Source organism: Cebidichthys violaceus, unplaced genomic scaffold (assembly GCF_023349555.1).
Source record: "Cebidichthys violaceus isolate CVI_PGR_0920_01 unplaced genomic scaffold, fCebVio1.0.p SCAF_5, whole genome shotgun sequence".
NCBI lineage: Eukaryota > Metazoa > Chordata > Actinopteri > Perciformes > Stichaeidae > Cebidichthys > Cebidichthys violaceus.
In genome coordinates, this window is record NW_027176705.1 from 5,670,968 (window position 1) to 5,691,304 (window position 20,337).

The 20,337-nt window shown below is 40.8% G+C and overlaps 1 protein-coding gene across 1 annotated transcript in view; it reads left to right on the forward strand.

Moving 5' to 3' along the window:
- The window catches only part of ush2a (Usher syndrome 2A (autosomal recessive, mild)), a 195,904-nt gene that overhangs the window by 32,162 nt on the left and 143,405 nt on the right, over positions 1–20,337 (forward strand). Inside the window, exons 12-24 of the mRNA XM_068730789.1 lie at positions 4,097–4,292; positions 4,706–4,836; positions 4,959–5,163; positions 8,378–8,661; positions 9,295–9,520; positions 9,782–9,919; positions 11,260–11,440; positions 14,938–15,101; positions 15,545–15,703; positions 15,828–16,056; positions 17,100–17,220; positions 17,408–17,555; positions 19,955–20,236. Of these exons, the coding sequence (XP_068586890.1) occupies positions 4,097–4,292; positions 4,706–4,836; positions 4,959–5,163; positions 8,378–8,661; positions 9,295–9,520; positions 9,782–9,919; positions 11,260–11,440; positions 14,938–15,101; positions 15,545–15,703; positions 15,828–16,056; positions 17,100–17,220; positions 17,408–17,555; positions 19,955–20,236 (2,464 nt within the window). The remainder of the gene's footprint in view (positions 1–4,096; positions 4,293–4,705; positions 4,837–4,958; positions 5,164–8,377; positions 8,662–9,294; positions 9,521–9,781; positions 9,920–11,259; positions 11,441–14,937; positions 15,102–15,544; positions 15,704–15,827; positions 16,057–17,099; positions 17,221–17,407; positions 17,556–19,954; positions 20,237–20,337) is intronic.

The window sequence follows — 20,337 nt, forward strand, 5'->3', positions numbered from 1 at the left end:
CACTACCAATCGAGTGTTGATGACTATTGACTAATGGACTGAAGAAATTGTAGTCGTCTAAGACCAAAACGACCGATTATTCTGCCAATTGACTAAGAGGGGTCAGGTCTAATGTATAATGATGCTGTTATTTGACGGTTCAGAATAGTTTTTGGGGGATTCAATGTTTTCTGATATTAGTGTTATAGTAAATATATCATCATGGTGAGAAGTAAAAACAATCCCCACTACTTTTCTTTTAAGCCAGCTTGTGCGTTTTTTGCTCCAGAGGGGCTAGTTACATCAGGCTGATTTGACTCTGGACTCTACATCATTTAACAACTTGTCTGAATGTTTCCGTGTGTGCGTGTGTATGTGTGTTTATGTGAATTTTAACAAAAAATTTAGTTTGGTGTGTGTGTATATGTTTTAATGTAAGTTCAAAAAAGGCACACTGTATGTGTGTTTCTGTGTTTCCATCTGTGTGAGTGTCATAGATGTTGATGGCTAGTGACATTAAGTAGCATTATCCAGGATCTCTGTTGCCAAAGTCTGCCTCAGCAGCAGATTTTCACCTACACTGGGGTTAACCGGGTTAACTTCAGATACAAACAGCACGGGTGTGTACACACCAACATGCTCACACACACACACACACACACACACACACACACACACACACACACACACACACACACACACGCCAGTGGCACGACCTTTCCAGTGAGAGCGTGAAATTGGTCATGGTATTTAGGATAAGATGAGTTGCCCCAGCAGATTAACATGTGTGCACGCCCACGCACACATATATACACACACACGTGTGCTTGTGACAGGCCATCTGAATGTCCACATATCCATTAGAGGAGGCTCCACACTCAGCAGGTTTTGTCAAAACATTCAGAGTGAATATAAGATGCTATTCTTTACTCTGCAACACACACACACACACACACACACACACACACACACACACACACACACACACACACACACACTCGTGTCGAGACTTGCACTTAGAAAAGAACAACTTTGTAATTTTACAAAGAACCAAGAAGCCAAATAATTTGCACTATATGCTGTTTTCATCTACTGAATTATAATGTCATTAATTAGGTCTTTTCCAGCCACCATTTGCTTACTTATGATTTAAGTCTTATCTAAAGTCTCATTAAGAAATGGACGACAACATGTTCTGAAGTCAGAAAACATGCAAGTCTGTAGTGTCTCTCTTTGTTTAATCTGTTGCATTGTGATTTGTCATGAGGTGGTTGTGTGTTGGTAACATACAGCGACTCTCGATTAGTGACAGAGGTGCCTTATCATTAGTAAAAACTAAGTGAATAACTCTGTTTGGTAATGAACTTCTTAGCTACAGTATAATGCTAGAAAGGACTGACTATTGGCAGAATAATAAAAGCAATAGAATAAAATCCATGAACACTCAATCTACAGTATGCGCTGTCCTTTTTTTGCTGCGGGTACTGTGTGCAGATGATGGAGCGCCATCAAAACCTTTTGTATGAAGAAGAGAATGAACGTGTGCCGTTTTCTTTCAACTCCCAAACACCAGTCCCTCGACTAATTAGCAGGCTGGGAGAGAGGGAAGGTAACGCAATGTTGAATGAAAAGAAAAGAGAAGGAAGAAAAAATCCTCTCCCTTTCATTTGGTATGGTAATATTTCCTGCTCACATACTCACCGCGGCTATGAGAACAAGCAGTTGGGGGACGGTGGAGAAAGGGGGAAGCGAGGGAGGAAAGGGAGAGGTGGGAAGCCCGGAGAGATGTACAGAGTGATTTGTTTTTCAGAAAGAGAGCAGATAGAAGAGGAAGGAAGGGTGGGAAGAACGAGAAGGCACAGAGGTAGAGGAGACGAAAGAGGAATGAAAAAGGAGGGAGATATAGGAGAGGAGAACTCACTACATCTCGCTCTTCAACTCATCCCCAGCGGATGAGACGAAGAGTGAGATGTAGTGAGAGCTTTCTGTTCAAAGTGCAGAAAGAAAAGTACCTTTGATATGTGAAACGTTTTGGGGCACAGAGCCGCAGACAGACATACAGGCAACCACAAAGATGGATGGGCAGAAAGGGAAAAGCAGCACGGACAAACAGGGAGGCAGGACGTTTCTGTAGGTATGACATTAGATAGAATTGAAGCCAAACAGCTTGACAGACAGACTAACAAATAGTAACATGCAAACATCCCAACACTCCTGTGGAATTACATGTCCCAAGACACTCCCTCGTGTGTGTGTGTGTGTGTGTAGAGGTCTTTACACGCTTGTTTCTTTTTGTCTCATGTGTGTCGGTATGTGTTTGCATACATCATGTCTCGAGAGAATCTCCTGCTGCTTCATTAGATCCTGTTAATAATCACCCAACAGGGTATAAGTGCTCTGGATACACACACACACACACACACACACACACACACACACACACACACACACACACACACACACACACAAAATATACAGATAGGCAAACCCTTCTCTTTTCATTCCTTTGCGTGGAAGTGTATTTGTCTTCTTAAATATTCTTTGTAAATAAGCAGACAGTCCAATTTTCCCTGCTGTTTTCAAAATGTTCTTTGTTTGTCATGTTTTGCCACCACAGCAACAAAGTTTAGAGATAATGTCAAATTAGAAGAATGCATTTTGTATCACGCAATCATGAAAGTACGCACATACGATACACATTGAAGAAGACGACTGCAACCTTGCAAATGCTTTATGATGACAGAAATACATTTCTTTGACGCCAATGGAAATTGCAACTGAATATTTGTATAACTCCACAAGCCGCCATAACAGAAAAAGGTGTTAACTGTTGCGTACGAAATTGTGTGTTTGTACATGTTTCGTCCTGAGCCTTGCGTCGTGTTTGTCTTCTTCACTTACTAAATTCTGATTTTTTATCTCTTTGTCTTCTTCTTTCTCTGCCCCACATCTCTTGCTCACACACTTGTTGAATGTTTTTTCTGTGCGTTTCTTGTCTCTCTGTCCCTCCAGTCTTAATCTTTAAAACACAAAGGGATTTTCCTCATTTCTGTTCACATCAGTTTCCTTATTTTCCCCTACCTCCTCCCCCTTTTCTCTCATATACAAAGTAGGAGCCTTTCCCTCTATTTCCATCTACACCCTTCCCCTCCCCCTCTTTTCCCCTCTGTCTTCCCCCTCCTCTGTGTGTCATACATAATGGGCCCAGTGCAGGTCTGCATGTGTCACACATGGGAGGAACTCCTGTGTTTTTTAATACATTTTTAATCCAGCCATTTGATGCCCCCCTTGTCCACCATAATTTGTACTGACTGCTGAACAAAATCAAAGGGCTTGTACTTGCTGCTTCTCGCCTCTGCTACAGAAAAAATGCATTTTTTATATCACTTTTTTCCCCTTCCTCCCTCCCCTACACACATCTTGGTATGTTTATTTTGACATGAAAGTGGGTCTGTGTGAGAACCCTGGCTGTTGCAAGTCACTCCTCATTAGCAGTCTGATTTCCCTATGCTGTGTGTGTGTGTGTGTGTGTGTGTGTGTGTGTGTGTGAGAATGCACTGGCTCTTTATTATATAGTAGAGAATACCTCTGTGTTTTCTATTCAGTTATGTGTATTATTCTTCTCTCTCTTTAGATTTAGAGTTGCATGGGCCAATGATTTTTCTGTCTCTATGTTTCCCCCTCTCTCTCATTCTGTGCCTTTCTTCCTCACAGTGTCTGTCTTATTCTCTTTCTTTGTTTCATAAAAGCAAGCATTTCACTTGTCATGGGACCATTTTTCTATGTATATGTTTTTTTTCAGGAAGTGTAGAGTTTATGACACTTCTTTTATGCCTTTGCTTGATACCAATGATAGTATACATTACTAATATCTTGTCAAAAGATGTTTGTTTTTTTACCACAAAGGCTGTTAATAATTTAAAAGTATAAGTAGTATATCCATGAAAACTTGCTTTTATGATTGCAGTCATGAGCGTTATGACTAGGTCTGATTACTTCAGAAACTCTTTCTGCAAGCTGTTTAGTAATTGGGTAAGCACTAATAACAATGTTGTTGTGGTATAAATACAGAAATGTATGTCTGTATTAATATACAGTATGTGTCTGTTTTCAACAGTGCCAGCGTTGTGCGCCCCTCTACAATGACAAGCCATTCAAGTCAGGTGACCAGCTCCAGCCTATGAACTGCCGGTCTTGTCAGTGTCATGGCCACGCCCACACCTGTCATTATGATCTCAGAGCCGATGACCAGCCAGAGGAGCACTATCGAGGAGGAGGAGGCATCTGTGACAACTGCATGCACAACACCACGGGTAAAGTGTTAGCAACAAAAGTTAGCTAATTATTTTTTCACATTTCATTTAAAAAATGTCTTTCATGTCTCTTAATCAACCTTAATGTTAAAGCACTTTGAAAAAAAGATACATACAGTTTTACACAAGTCCTTATTGCATAGATCAAACAAATACAGATAATGTATGTGGACTCCAAATCTTAACTGTTGAATACCCTCTCAGAGGTAATAAAGGGAAGTAGAGGGTTAGGGATTTTTATCTTATATATGAAGTTGACTAGAAGTGATTGCAGTGGTCATTTGGGGGGTGGTCATGGAGTGTTTCATGCTTCTAACGACATATTGTCACGTGTGTCAGCTTCATCCCTGCATGATTTCTACCTGTTCTTTTGAATGTCTTGCTCTCTGTCTCACCGTGTTTCTGTCTCTCAGGTAAGAACTGTGAGCTGTGTATCAGTGGATTTTTCAAGCTGGAGGGATCTGATCCCACTTCAGTTTCTTTGTGTCAGCCCTGCAACTGCAACACTGCTGGGACTGTCAACAGCAGCATGGAGTGTGCCCAGGTACACACCAACAAAAACGGCAAAATGTTGATGACCATTAAAACCCTTGCATTGCTAATTTTTATTATTTCAATGTTTTCAAGTTCTTCTCTCACTTGACTGTCCGTCTCTTCCTCCTTCAGGTAGGAGGTCAGTGTCAATGTAAGGCTGCAGTAACAGGTCAGTGGTGTGTAGACTGTTTGCCTGGTTGGTATGGTCTTAAAGCTTCAAATCCAAATGGCTGCACACGCTGTAACTGCAGTGACATTGGCATCATCAGCACCTCAACAGGAGTTCCCAGTTGCAACCAGGACACGGGACTGTGCCACTGTAAACCCCATGTCACAGGTAAACCAACCCCTGACTAACGTTGGATAAAACTTAAGTTTTTAAAGTTGTAATATCTATTTTGTGGTTTTATTTTGATGACATATTTGATGGTAGGTTGCCAATGCTTTTGGATTGCATTTCTCAATCATGTATGTTTGAGTTGCTTCTTTCCACCTGCTGGCGAGAAACTTTTTGAGGACAGTGTAACACACATGGAAGTTCATGCCACTCCCCTTAATGCCACCCATACAAACCATGCAACCTGATTGTGGTTGAGGGTTCAATAAAGATAAAGAAAAGATAAAAGTAATTTCAGGGCTATACCATCTCTTCAGACCTTGGTATGTTACCACAGAAGCACACCTCTCAACCCCAACATGTATGCTCCCTAAAATAGTTTCTCTTCCAAAATGTCCCTAAGTACTTTGTTGATAACTTGTGCTTTTCATTAGAGCAGTTACTCTGTTTAGTTGTCCAGTAATGGCCTCTTAATTAATACATAGGCGCAGCTACTCATTGAGGTGCACACAGAAGTAAAAGTGGATGTACCGGGTGCACAAACCAAACCAGGCATGTGCATACACACAGGCGTAAACACACATACAACCATATCCCAAAGTGTTTTGCCAGCCAAAATAAACAGGCTTTTCTGCTGGGGGTGCTTCCAGCCGTTGTGCTTCTCTTTGTGATAAATGGTTTCACTCTCTCCCCTGTGTGTCTTTGAAGAGCCGGCTCGTATGAAATGCAAAACCAGCCAACGCTCCTCAACTCAACACATCATGGTTATTGCTAAGCCTCGCTATCTAGGGCCCATGGTTGTGTGTGTGAGTGTGCCCATGTGTATGTGAACTTGTAAATGTGCGTAAGAGTATCTGTTTATGTTTACTGTATGTATATGTATATGTGAGAGGGAGAGTGCCTGGATGTGACCGTGTGTTCATGTACTTTTGTCTTTGCATAATTGTATGTATTGTGTGATAGTAAGAGTTTCTTTGCGTGTGCATACATGTGTGTGTGTGTGTGTGTGTGTGTGTGTGTGTGTGTGTGTGTGTGTGTGTGTGTGCGCACTCACACGCATACCATGAAGGACTAAGCTGGTATTAAATTCTCTAATTCAATGCCAAGTTGATTAAAACAAACTGCTGCAGCCCCTTGTATTTTTCCCGCTCCTTCTTACAAGACCCACTTTCGTTTTTTTTCTGTCCTTGTTTGTTTGGTTGCTCCCACAGGTATTTTTCAGAAATGAGATTTGATTATGGCAATTTATTACTGCCAAGCTGATACTTTGAGTAGAGCAGTTGCAGGCACGCTACAGAAGGACTGAATTGAAATGTGTGCACACAGACAAAGATACACACACGCACATTCATAACAAGGTGCCAGAGTGCAGTGTGTACATAATAGTGTTTGAAATGGTGATGCATGAGCCTGTTAACCAGCTGGCTACTGGTAAAAGAGTTGGTCCATGTCCCGAAAACACACACTCATATGATAACGTGCACGGGTGCATGCCCCAACACAAAATTACCAATTTTCTGTCCTGATCTAATATCTTTTAACACATTCTGTGTTCTCACCTTTCTTTTCTTTTTATTGTCTTCTGATTTTTTTGCTTTTTTATTTCCTTTCCTCTAATCTTTTCAGTTGTTTCTGTTTGTTGGACCTCGTGTTTGAATGTCACAAGACTTTCTGCAAAAGCAGGATTGGCAAATGCCAACTTGTTCAGCTCAATGACTAAAATATAAATAGAAAACATAATAACTTTTTATAATGGGTGTGGGATTCCTTATAAAGTGTTTAGCTTCATTGGGGGGGAAATAAATCACAAAGTGCAATACATCACAGCATTGTTAGGGTTGTAAGCATTATTCTGTCAGGCTGCATATTTACCACCAGCACACTCAGATGTGCACACACACCTCAACACACACAGACATATCTTCACTGCACTATTATGAAATATGATCTGTGGAGAGGAATACATTCATATCTATAAAATCATTAAAGTGGGCATACCAGGGGAAATGCCAGGTGTCTGCCGCACACTGAGTAGGACACACACACAGACAAGCACACACTCATGTGCACTAACACAGATGTATAGATATGCTCATGAATGTATGTGTGCGCACACACATTTTCACACACCCACATACGAACACACGCTCCCTCATAAACGGCTGTGGTGACTGCGTTGCCCCCAGGCATCCATTTAGGGACAGATTGCCTGTCATGGAATACTTATGGCATATTCAAATAAGCCCTGCTCGCTCACACTGCATATCATAGTTTAACTAGCCTTACAGCCGAGCACTGCTGCTGTAGCCACAAAACCTCCCACAGTATGATCAGTTTGGGTCCTTGTTATTATACAATAATTATAAACCGAACAAACATAGTTTAAGAAATAATTTGTTTCAATGTTGGACTGAGAAGAGCTGAAGGACCAAAATTTAAGTGTAAAGTATGGAATGCCTGAAATGTTCACTCTTATCACTCGGTAATAATAAGTAATACATGTATTTAATAAATAAATAAATACGATTTTTTTTTCTTTTTTTTTTTCTATGTTTTACAAAACAAAATCTTGTGGAAAATGTTAGTAATGAATAACTCCAAAAGATAATATGGCAACAAGCAGAAATACATTGCTTTTCTATAAGAACTTTAAAGCCAACTTAACTCACCTTTTCTTCTTTTTTTACACCAGGTGGTAATTCGGTATTATTTTTATGTTCCGCTCTCCATCTCTCCATCTCTCTATTTCCTCTTTTTCTTTCCCTCCATCCTTTTCTTGTAGTTGCTTAATTTATTTATTTTCTCGCTCAGTGAAATTAAGTGTTTGGCCTTAGGTGAGTGATCCATCATATGTAGAGGGCCTGGCCCTAATGATGGCAGTTTTATACACTCGCCCACCATTTCTCTCTCCCTCTCTCTCTCTTTCTCTCACACACACACACACACACACACACACACACACACACACACACACACACACACACACACACACACACACACACACACACACACACACACACACACACACACACAGGCCTGCAAACAGAGAGAGGCTAAGCGCTTGTTGGTGAACAAGCAAGCATCAATTTACTTTTTTTATTTCTATATCCTTTCTGGTTCTCCCAGCAGGTCCCACTCTGTAGGTCCCACTCTGTCCTCTCCTACACAGTTCTGTAAATGCCTTCTCTCTCTCTGTCTCATGCTTTCTTTCCAGGTCCGGCTTGTGATCGCTGTGAGTTTGGTTATTGGAACCTGTCCCACCCAGACGGCTGCGTCCAATGTGACTGTGACCCCCTAGGTTCCCTCAGCCCGTTTTGTGAGCCTGAGGGGGGGCAGTGTGAGTGTAAGCCTGGGGTGGGAGGGCAGCGCTGTGACTCTTGTGGCAGGGGTTTGTATGGTTTAAGACTGGAGGGATCCTGTGCCCCCTGCAACTGCTCACAAGATGGAACAGTACCTGGGACAGACTGCGATCCTCACACAGGAAATTGTGTGTGTAAGGCAAGTTAACAAGTATACTTTTTCTTATGACAGTTTTTAGTATTACAACCATGGGGGACTTTGCCATAATAGAAAAAGTAAAGACAGGCTATCCCCTCCAGCTTGCAATGGCACTGGTGGCCACTGGCCAATGAATATCAGTTACATTCTGACAAAATATATGATGACAATATGAATGTGCAGAGTTGAAGGTGGGAACACTAATAAGATATTCTAAACATTTAAAAAAAACATTTTGAGTTAAAAAAAAAGTAGACGCCACATAGTTTAGTTTGGTTTTGGATTGTGAGCAGGAGAAAACTGAAAAAGGGCGGTACGTACAGATGAAGTGGTCAGATGAAGCTTTTAACCTTTATTTTGACTCCTTACGTCAAGACCGCTAAAGACCAATCTGCACCTAAACTCTTGTGTGATTAAGTTTGTCTCACCCTTTTGAGTTAATTCGTCGTCATCATCATCACCACACAGCTGCCTGACTTAGTTAAATCCATAACCAGGTCGTATTAAACAAAGTCACTTTTATTAAGTGACTCACCAGTTCAATACCTTATTGGCGATTCCCATCTAGGCTGCCTTGGGGTCACTCATTGCTTACACTATACACACACCTTTCTGTCATCCCTTCCTTTTTAGGAACATGTGGAAGGCCTTCGCTGTGACTCTTGTCATCATGGTTACCACACCCTGGAGCAGCGGAACTCTCTAGGCTGTCTGCCGTGTGCGTGTGACATCCATGGCACTGTGCCAGAGGGTGTATGTGATATGTGGACTGGACAATGCCCTTGCAGAGAAGGGATGGAGGGAGCACGGTGTACCAACTGTGCCCATAACTACTACAACAGGAGCTTACACATGCAGAGTAAGAGAAGTTACATCCAAGTTTAGTGCCAGTCTTTTAGTTGAGGTCAACACTGTTTAAAAAGTTGCTCAGAAACTTGACAAGAAGAGTTAGTTGAGATACAGCGCAGTTACTGTAATCGAATGTAAATGGATGTCAGGTAACTACACTTACAACCTTATGTAAGAACTGTGTGTTGCAAAGCTCATGTGTTGTTGTTCAGTAGTGACAGTTTAGTTTTTCTATTCTGCTTTCTGATGTTGTTGTTTTGTGTCCTATCAGAGGGGTTGTCCCACGGCTGTGTGCCATGTATTTGTGACCTCAGAGGAACAGTGACTGGGTCGGTATGTGACAGCACCACAGGGCAGTGTGTTTGTGTCCCTACACGCTATGGAAAGGACTGCAGTAGCTGCCGACCTGGTGGGTGTGTTCGGAATGATGGATGGATGGATGGATGGATGGATGATATATAGATCAACAAGACATTTAAAGAGTGATTGTATTGTCAGACTACCCGAAACTGGAGGAGATTCTGAGCAAAATGGTGAGGAACAATGGTTGGTACTCCAAACTTTGTGTGTGTGTGTGTGTGTGTGTGTGTGTGTGTGTGTGTGTGTGTGTGTGTGTGTGTGTGTGTGTGTGTGTGTGTGTGTGTGTGTGTGTGTGTGTGTGTGTGTGTGTTTTGGCTTGTGCCTTCTGCCAGATCTCCACTCCGTGATTGTCCTGTTTGTGCCAGGTCTCAACAACAGCGCCATAGAGGGGAAAGCTTCTCACTTGGATTTTTGTGGTTGCATTACCTCATGAATGTGTTTGTGTATGTGTGTATTGGTATGTGTGGTCAGTCTTATGGGGCAAGGGGTAGCAGATGTTGTATTGTGTCCGTAATATAGAGGGACCAACAGCATAGTCAGGTTTACTGTAACTCAAATTGTGAATGGATGTATTGATGGAAAGATATTAAAAAGAGGAACAGAGGACACAGGATAATCATAATTTTCTCACAAATATACCCACAATCAAATAAAGGCAATATTCAATACTTTGATGTTACTATTTATATAACATCAAAGTACCTTTCCAGCATTTTTAATTTCATTATTTTATTGCATTTAGCAAGCTCCATCCTTCCAGAAATTGCCCCTCCCAATTTCCTAAACTGCCAATTTATGATATGGTAAATAAGCCATTGCAAAATCCCTGTATAAGTGGCTAAATAGAATATCCGATTTGTTTATCAGCTGCTATTAGCGTAGAGAAAAATAAACTGAATTGATTTATACTTTAGTACCCGAAGTGCTTAATTTAACCTCACCCACACTTATTGGCTTTGTGCTAAATTGTATTACAAATAAATAGCTGACAACATCCAAATGCTTATTAGGAGGGACTTAAAATGGTTATCTCAAAATTGTAACAGGCTGCGTCCGAAACCAGTCACTCAGTCACACACTCACTATTTGCTTTCTAAGGAATTTTATACAGAACGTTGTTCAGTATAATCAAATGTCAGCTGAATTACATTAGGCACTATTAAAATATGCAACATATATGATGGCTTGTCCATAGTTTTTACAATGCATATGAGGTACTGTCAGCCCACATTTGATTATTTTTTAAGTGTAGAAAATGAAGGCAATATTAAAGGAAGTAGGAAAAGAGGAAAAACAAAAACTTTACTTGGAGACAGATTAATAAAATGACAGACAAGCAATCAGATTCATAATGTTTAATTTTTTGTATTTTATGTTGTCTCTGTCCAGGCTTTTACCTCTCACCAGATCAGAGTGCCTGTGCAGAGTGTGACTGCCATCCGATGGGAGCATCACAGCGTGGTTGTGAGAGCCAGACCGGACAGTGTGTGTGTGCCCATCCCTCAGTGGGAGGGCGACGCTGTGACCAGTGTCGTGAGATGTTCTTCGGATTCAACCCTGGCCTGGGCAGGTAACTTGCATAAAGTCAATCACACACACGCACACAGATGAACACCATATATGCTGCTTGTAAATCCTGTGAAGCTTTTATTCATTCATTTCACCACCTGAACATACAGTCCACAAACACACCTACAAGCACACACCATGCAGCAGGTGCAGTCTCTGTAAGGACAGTTTACAGATTAGCTGGCAGACATATGACTTACATGAGTTAAGAGCTGCTTTGACCTTTACTGCTCATGTCTCTACCTACAGGCTATCTCTCACACACACACACACACACACACACACACACACACACACACACACACACACACACACACACACAACTTAAAACAAACATACACAAATGTAGCTGTACACGTTACATCCTGTGCAGTACTCATACGCACGCACACACACACACACACACACACACACACACACACACACACACACACACACACACACACACACACACTCTTACGTTCCGCTCAACAGGGTGTCATAGCAGATAGATGAACCACAAACTGTTTTACTAGTGGTCCAGTGTGTGTGTCTGTGCGTGTGTGCGGGCGTGCGTGTGTGTGTGTGTGTGCGGCTGACCTTGCCTGATAGCTGTATTCCCCTGTGTTCAGGCTGTGACTGAGATCTCCTCACAGCAGAGAGGGATGGGAAGATGGAGGGGGGACAACAACAATAAAGAGTTTACTTTACAAAGAGGTTAAGGAAGGAAGCTGTGAAGAAAAGAGTGGATTAATTAAAATATGGGAGGAAAAATATGGATGGGATAAAGAAAGCAGAGAAAACGATAGGAAAAGACGTTCAGAGGCAAAGATCTTGTAAAAGGCACGCATTAACAAAGCCTGTGCCTGACTTTCTGTGCCTCATGCAGCAACCTTCTCTTATATTTCTCTTAATTTTTAGTTAAGAGAAAAAATAAGAGAACCCAACTCCAGATGCAGGTTCTGAACCATTCAAATCTGCTCTTACCTAGGTTTGCTGAATTTTGAACCTTACTTGATCATAAATTGGAGGTGTGTGGCAGATTGTTTATTATTAGCATAGGTAATGCCCCCTCACACTATATAAGGGCAAGTGTTGTGCCATGTCCAAATAGGAGACATTCCCAATAATTGGAGGAATACCAAAGAAAGGCTGGGAAATTGAGATACTGTTAAATAAACTTAAACAAATTAAATTTGTGATTTTTTTAAGGGCGTGAATACTGATGATACAGTTAAATCAAAATCATAAACTGAACGCATGCAATATCAATCAAGGGCTTTTATTGTCTTATTTGGGATCAGTGGACCAACAGTACTTCTTTAGCCAACAGATTTAATAATCCAATCATTATAATTACTCTAAACAGATATTATTCTAAATTTGATTATATGATATTCATGCATTTTTCAATGTACCCCAAATTTAAAACTTATACTTCCTTGCGTTGGACAAACAATTTTGGGGAATGTATAAAACAGGATTTTTTTTCCAACCACTCGTAAAATATTAAAAAGAGAAGAGCAAAAAAAAAAAAACAACTGGTGAATTCCAGGAATTATTGGGTACTCACAAACTATAAAACAAAATCATGGATACAACCAAAACAAAAAAGGAAATTGGTCCCCCCCCCCCCCTCTCTTTTTGCCTTCACTTTATCCTTTCCTGATTTCTTTCATTGCGCTGGAAAAATGACAAATAAAGTCTTGGGTTATTACTGCTGACTGCCTTACTCGTGCCCAGAGTCGCTCCATAATAAGGATTACTTCATCTAAATATCATCAAGTAATTTATCCTCCCCCTTCAATCAATAGGCTTTAAACAAATGGATTTACACACACACACACAAATTGATGTGTGAGCAGTTGGCTTGTGTTGTTGTCCTGTGTCTCTATGTGTATCCATGGAGAACCGGGTCAGAAAAATGCTGACCGCTGCTAACTTCATCACAGGGAAATATGATGATAAGTCTGTCTGGAGGGATTAGATATTGGCACATACACACATTCACTTACACAAATAATTTTATTACAAGGGATTACATATGTAATATTCTAATACTCTGAAACCTACAGTAACTTACGATTTCTTCTATTGGCACCTAAACATCTTTCAAAGTCATTTAAAGTTACTACAAGACTCAATATCATTGTGACAATTTTATGTTACTTTGCACAAAATTCCCTGCATGTCACTGTTAAGTGCTGGTGTGTATAAGCATGCTGTATTTCACTTAATACATACAAATGACTCTCTCTTTCACACACATATTGTACATTGAGGCTGATGAAAAAGGAGGGAATGGGTGTGATGTTGGTGTTTTTGTTCTCCTTGGGAATGGAGTGAAGGTCGAGTCACTATGGCATTTGCGTGTATGTGTGTATTTGTACCTGTGTGTTTTTGAGTGTGGGTGTCTGTGTGTGGGTGTGTGTGTGTGTGTGTGTGTGTGTGTTTGAGCACCAGTTGACAGGACAAATTTGCGGCTCGTTAAGAGGCTGTGGCTTTTCACACAGCAATAAAGGAGGTGTAGCGGTGTGTGAGAGAGAGAGAGAGAGAGAGAGAGAGAGAGAGAGAGAGAGAGAGAGAGAGAGAGAGAGAGAGAGAGAGAGAGAGAGAGAGAGAGAGAGAGAGAGAGAGAGAGAGATCACGCAAGCAAAGTTAGTGTAAGAAAGAAAAACACACACGGTGTGTGTGTGTGTGTGTGTGTGTGTGTGTGTGTGTGGGGGGGGGGGGGTTTGTGTGAGACAGAAATAGGGTTTATACAGCGTTACTCTCAATGTCGGTGCAGTGTGTGTGAGTGTGAGCCAAACATCTTCCAACGCACACATGTGGCCATGTGTGCGTTTGTGTGTATTTGTGTGTGCATGTGACTGTGTGTAAAGGTGTGAGGTGGCTGGCCGGATGATCACCCACTGCCCAGCCCCAGTGAGGGTAACACCACACTGGTGACCCAGACACATACACTGTCAGACACACACACACACACACACACACACACACACACACACACACACACACACACACACACAGACACACAGACATAGAGATTTTGACAACTCTGAGGGGGTATGCATTTTCCGTGAAGTTAGTTTCACAGCTAAGGCATGATTGTGGGTGGGATAGGCGGTAGTGAGGGTCTCCCTCACAGTGTTAAGTTGAAGACCCAACACCTTTCAGACACACATAACCAGTCACAAGTTATCTTTGAACATTTGCAGACTATTGCAGATACATTTGGAAAAGCATTTTCTTTTTCTATTTGGCCTACCATCGGCACCTAAACAATAGCATTTACTGTATGAACTTCTAGAAAACCATTATTTTACAACTACACAATCAAACAGTATCAATGACAGCATCTGTGTGGTGATTGACTTACAACTACACAAATCTAAGCTATTCAAAATACAATTTCTCATTTCTATTGATGTTGTTTTCAATCCGCTGGCTGTAGCTATGAAGGAAAATTGTGGACTATACTAAACGTCTTCATAATATTATTTTCTTTTACTTGACCAGATGCCAGCCTTGTGCGTGTGACCCGGTGGGCAGTGTCAATGGTTCATGTCATCCAGACTCAGGAGTGTGTGTGTGTAAGCTGCTGGTAACTGGAGACAAGTGTGATGTATGTCAACCTGGAGCGAGTCATTTGGACTCTGAGAGCCACTTTGGCTGCAGTAAAGGTCTGTTTTACATGCTTATACATACATACACACACACAAGAGCAAATCCACACACACTAACTTCAAGGCTAGCTGTGTAACCCCCGATTTCCAATCTTTGCACTACGCTACTGTAATCTACAGCTGCTGACTACAGCTTCATATTTATCATACACACATGACAGTGTAATCAATCTTCTCATCTAACTCTCGGCAAGAAAGAGATTAGGTGTATTGTTGAACTCTTCCTTAAAGCATCAGCAAAGATTCAGTGCATCAATGATGTAAAATCTAATTCTATGCAGTCTAATTTGGAGGCTTGCTGACACTGGTAACACATTCATACAAAAGCAACATGTTCTAATTATAAACCGTTTGCTCCTGTAAAATTACATAATTGAATCTGTTTAGTCTTTAAGTGTCATTGTTAATCTCTTTTACTATTTCTGTCTCTGTCTGTGCAGCACCCTCCCAGCAACCTGCACCAGTAGGTTTTGCTCTCAGTTATTCCTCAATTCATCTCTCTTGGCATCCACCTGACTCCCCGAACTCAAACAGACTCAACTACACACTCGTTAGGGATGGACAGTCAGTGCATAGCATCCAGAGTCACTATCCTTTCAGTAGGTATCCACTCAGGTTCAAACAACTTTAATCTCCTTTTATTTCAAAATACTCATGAAACAAACATAGTTTTCCAAACTCATTTCCCACCTCACTCCGTCCTACTTCCCCATTTTCTTTTAGGCCCTGAATCATTTGAAGACACCGTTTTGTTTCCCTTTACCAACTACTCTTACTGGCTTGTAACAGCTAATGTGGCCGGTGCGACAATAAGTGCATCTGTCTCACACCAAACTTTGGGTGCACCGCCTGAAGTAGAACAGCTCCATTTAAACCTTGTAGGACGACCCGGTCCAACCACTGTTAGCTTTGACTGGAGCACGCCACCAAATGATACAGGCCCAGTGGAAAGGTAAGTAAGAAGAGAAAGGAGAGGAGGGTTTAAAAGGCAGAGGTCCCTGGACTGAAGTCAAAATTCAGATTCAGTTGTACTCCAACCTGTGAGTCTTCAAAGTGAGAAACACTTTTCAGTTGCTCTACCTATAGTTTATGTTGTGATTCTGACTGAAGCTAACCGCCGACGAGATTGTAATGATCAATTTAAATCATTCATCTTATACCATGTGCATGTGCTAAAAGTAGCCAACTAGGATGAGTGACCTATTGAAGGCTCGGTTGTAGATGCAATTTCTAACAAAACATTCAAATTTGTTAATCCCTTCAAGCAAGACAGTCAAATGAAATTGAGGGCGAAGGGGACTTAGAAAGCTTCAGTTAGGTTGAATGTGTTGATGATTAAAGGAGAAAAGAGAGATGGAGAACATCAGATATACAGAACAACCAAGTGAAGGACTTTTGGAAGCAGGAGGAAAGATTGGGAAAACAAATTGAAAATATAATGAAGTAGGAAAGGAAAACATTTTTTTTGACTCAAACACAGTTTCCCTGTGGCTACAGAAATGGAACATGGACAATTTGAGAGAAAAAGGACAAAGATGGAGATGGGAGTATCAATAAGTGGTATAATACAGGAGGTTTCTTCGGGAGGTTGTGATGAATGGGAAGAGATGGAGGATTGACATATGAATGGATCAGTCAAGTTTGAAGGTGGAGAGAGAAACATGAAAAGTTTTAAATAGGATGAGTTGATTAGCACTTTCAAGTATTTATATATTTTAAAGATTATTTTGGGGGCATTTTTGCTTATAGTCTATGGCTGAGAGACAGACAGGAAATGTGATAGAGGGGGATGACCTGCAACAATAGCCAGGACCTCTGAATTGCTGTCTACTATTCAAACCTTTGACATTGCAGTGTACATGGTAGGTCCCTGTGACGTCCCAGCACTAGTTTATAACTGACCCACAATGTAATACCGTCACAGTAACCTAGTGGAGTTATAATGAGAGATGGAAAAATTAAGAAAAAAGGATTTGATCATCACATCTCTCATAGGTTTGTCCTATCATCCATGGAGTCTAGTGGAGCAGAGCCTGTCATTCACTACACAGGCCTATCTACAGAGGCTGTGGCAAGCGGTCTAAAGCCCTTCACCCAATACACTGTAACACTGGAGGTATGTGAGGCAAACAGCTGCCAGTATTTTTACTCTTAACTTTTATGTATTGTATCAGTATAGAAATGTGAAACAACTGTATCTTCAGAATCATATAACAAGTATGCTTGAGCCACACAACATATGGATATTTTAAGCATGTAGAGCCTACATGATGAAAATAACAAAATCCTAACCTTGTCAACAGGCGTGCTCCTCCGGTGGGTGCACTTCTACCCCACCATTGTCTCTTCTGACAGCCTCGGCCCCCCCACAAAACCAACCCCCACCCAGAGTCACTGCTGCGGGACCTCATACACTGCATGCTTCCTGGGAGCCGCCCAGTCAGCCAAATGGTAGGACCCCAAACATACACATGCATACTGCACAGCTCATGTAACTACAGAAAAAACATGCACAAACACAAACTGTACACACATCCATGCACTAAAAATGCATGTTTTTATTAGAAGTATATTCAAATTATATATCATAATGAACATTTACATACATTTGTGGTCATGTCAGAATGAATAATACAGTAGAATAATCACACACACACACACACACACACACACACACACACACACACACACACACACTAACATGAAACACTTGCCTAGTAGCATGACTTTTAGGCTTGTGTCATTGAAGAAGTATGAGAAGCAACTAACAACACATACACTGAAATACGCACTGAACTGGAACTGCCTTTGGTAAATCCAGAGAGCTTTGTAATGGCTCTAAGGCTCAATGTCATACAAAGCCCTGTAACCTGGTATTTTCTCTCTGTTTGTGTCTCTCATTTTTTTTCTCTCTCGGTTAATCTTTTTCTTTCTAACTGTCATTCTAAGTCTTGTTATATGGGTTTCTCTGTGTCTCCTTCCTCCATTTTATATGTCATGAATTCATTGTTTAAAGAATGGTTGATATAGATTTCAACTGGATACTACTCTGATCTCAGTCCTCACCTGTACACCTCCACCTTTTTCGATCTGGGTTTTTTCCTTGACTTGGCCAACCCTGTCATTTTTCTTGAATCAGCTGAGGTAGTCGCAACTATAATCATGGTTATTTCTAGCAATTTAGAAAACTAAGGGTTGAATGATCTTTTTGATGTATGTGGTCATATGTGAAAATAAAGAGAAACTGAAGAAGAGATTGGTTAAAAGAGATCAATTTAATTGCAACTCAACAGTGCATCTGCTAACACCAATTTTCGTTTTTCGTTAAATGGGGTAAAAGCACAGTGTTTGCCTGGTTAGCATTATTGCCTCGACCTCCTCTGTTGTGATTTGCCATTGTGGATTATCTCGACGGTAGTGCGATAATAGTTTGTATTTTTGTTCATGTCATCTGCTTTCAGCTTTTCATTACTATCTTTTCTGGACTTTTCTACATGGTATAAATTAATTCAGTAATTTAATTTAGAATTAATATATCGTGAACAGATATCAAGGATAGAAAATATCACTACTGCTCTACTTGCTCTAATTAATATATCATTATCAGTGGATGCTGAGGTTTTATGGACTTTTAGAGAAACAGATAAAGACTGAAATGGTAAGATAAAGCATTTGATATGTTTATTAGAGGAAGTAAGGATTGTCAATAGTTCAGAAAAGTTACCAAGAATGTTAAGAGAGTATTTTTGGAGCCTAAAAGTAGTTTACAGCAGGCTGCAACCCCCAATTCTGAAGGCACATGAGGCAACTCTACTGGATGCAAAAAAGAAATCCGATTGTGTAGAAATCTATGAGAAAATGACCCTACCTCTCTCTTGATTTATTACCTCATTAAACATTGTAAGCATGTCTTCTTCAATACAGCATGATGTTCATTTAGTAAGATATGTTCCCATTAAAAGTAAAAATGAACAATAAAGCAGGCCAGGCTTTAGGGTGTGACTACCTTGTGATTGACAGGATACTGCCATGGCGTCATTCTGTTAAGGTTTTGTCCGCATTTAGTCTTAATTTTAGTCTGTGGTCTATAAGTATATATAAGTAAGCCATAAGTATTCAAATAATCTAATGAACGACTATGCACTTTCTTGATGTCAGAATGGTGAGAAAGGAAATAGAGAGGGCAGGGTAAAGAGTGGTTCCACATTAAGCTTCTCTATATTTTTTGATTTTATTTGTACTTTATACTTATAACAGCATTTGGACACTCATCTATTCCGTAGTGGGTCTGTAAGTCTCTTATTGTATTTTGGTGCTGCCTGCTTTGTCCTCATCCTAAACCAGCTCTGTCATTTTCCTATTAACAAGTGGAATAGAGCATGAGCGATTAGGACAATAGCCTGGTTTCCACCAGAGAGCTACACAGGACTAGCCAGGACTTACTCATTATCAGCCTGTTTTCTACTACAGGGCCAAACACTGGCCAGGGCTTTCTCATTATTTGTGGTGTTAGATTTTTGGCAAAAAAACATCAATGTATTAAAGACAATTTACGAATTTTAGCATCGGGTTGCCAATAGGGATGAGAATTATGCAGGGCTGCAGCTTCTAACACACACTTGATGCGTTGACTCTTTTATTATAAACAGGCTGAATTGGCACTTTAAATTCAATAAAAAAAAGTGTTGAGTTTGGATAAAAAAATAAAACGGGTGCAGTGTTTCCCAAACAATTCCTGTTGCTGCAATTGTTGCTTCCCTTATTTGATTTCAGAAACAACTGTCTAGTGTTGTTGTAGTCATCAGTACTAATCTTTTACTTACTTTTTTACTATTTTGCTTTCTGTACAGGTGTTATCACAAGGTATGAGGTTTTTCTTCGTGGACCAATGGAATCACAGAATCCTTCAAGCCCAGCTGTTGAGAAGCGAGTGTTTGTCAGCACTGGTTGGCTCGATCCAAGTGTTTCCCTAGAAGAACAGCTTACCAATAGGAGCGCAGTCTCGCCCCCTGAGAGCAGTGCCATTGTAGGAGATCTGCAGGCGTTTTCCACCTATCAGATGAGAGTTGTGAGCATCAATATGGCAGGAAATGTCACGTCTGGGTGGGCCACAGCGCGCACCATGGAGGGAGGTTTGTATAGCTCCTGATCATAGTTAAATTAAGCTTACATGGATGTTTTTGTGATTCAGTCTTGGTGTGTATCCAGGGTCAATAAAAGGGCCAAGTTAAAT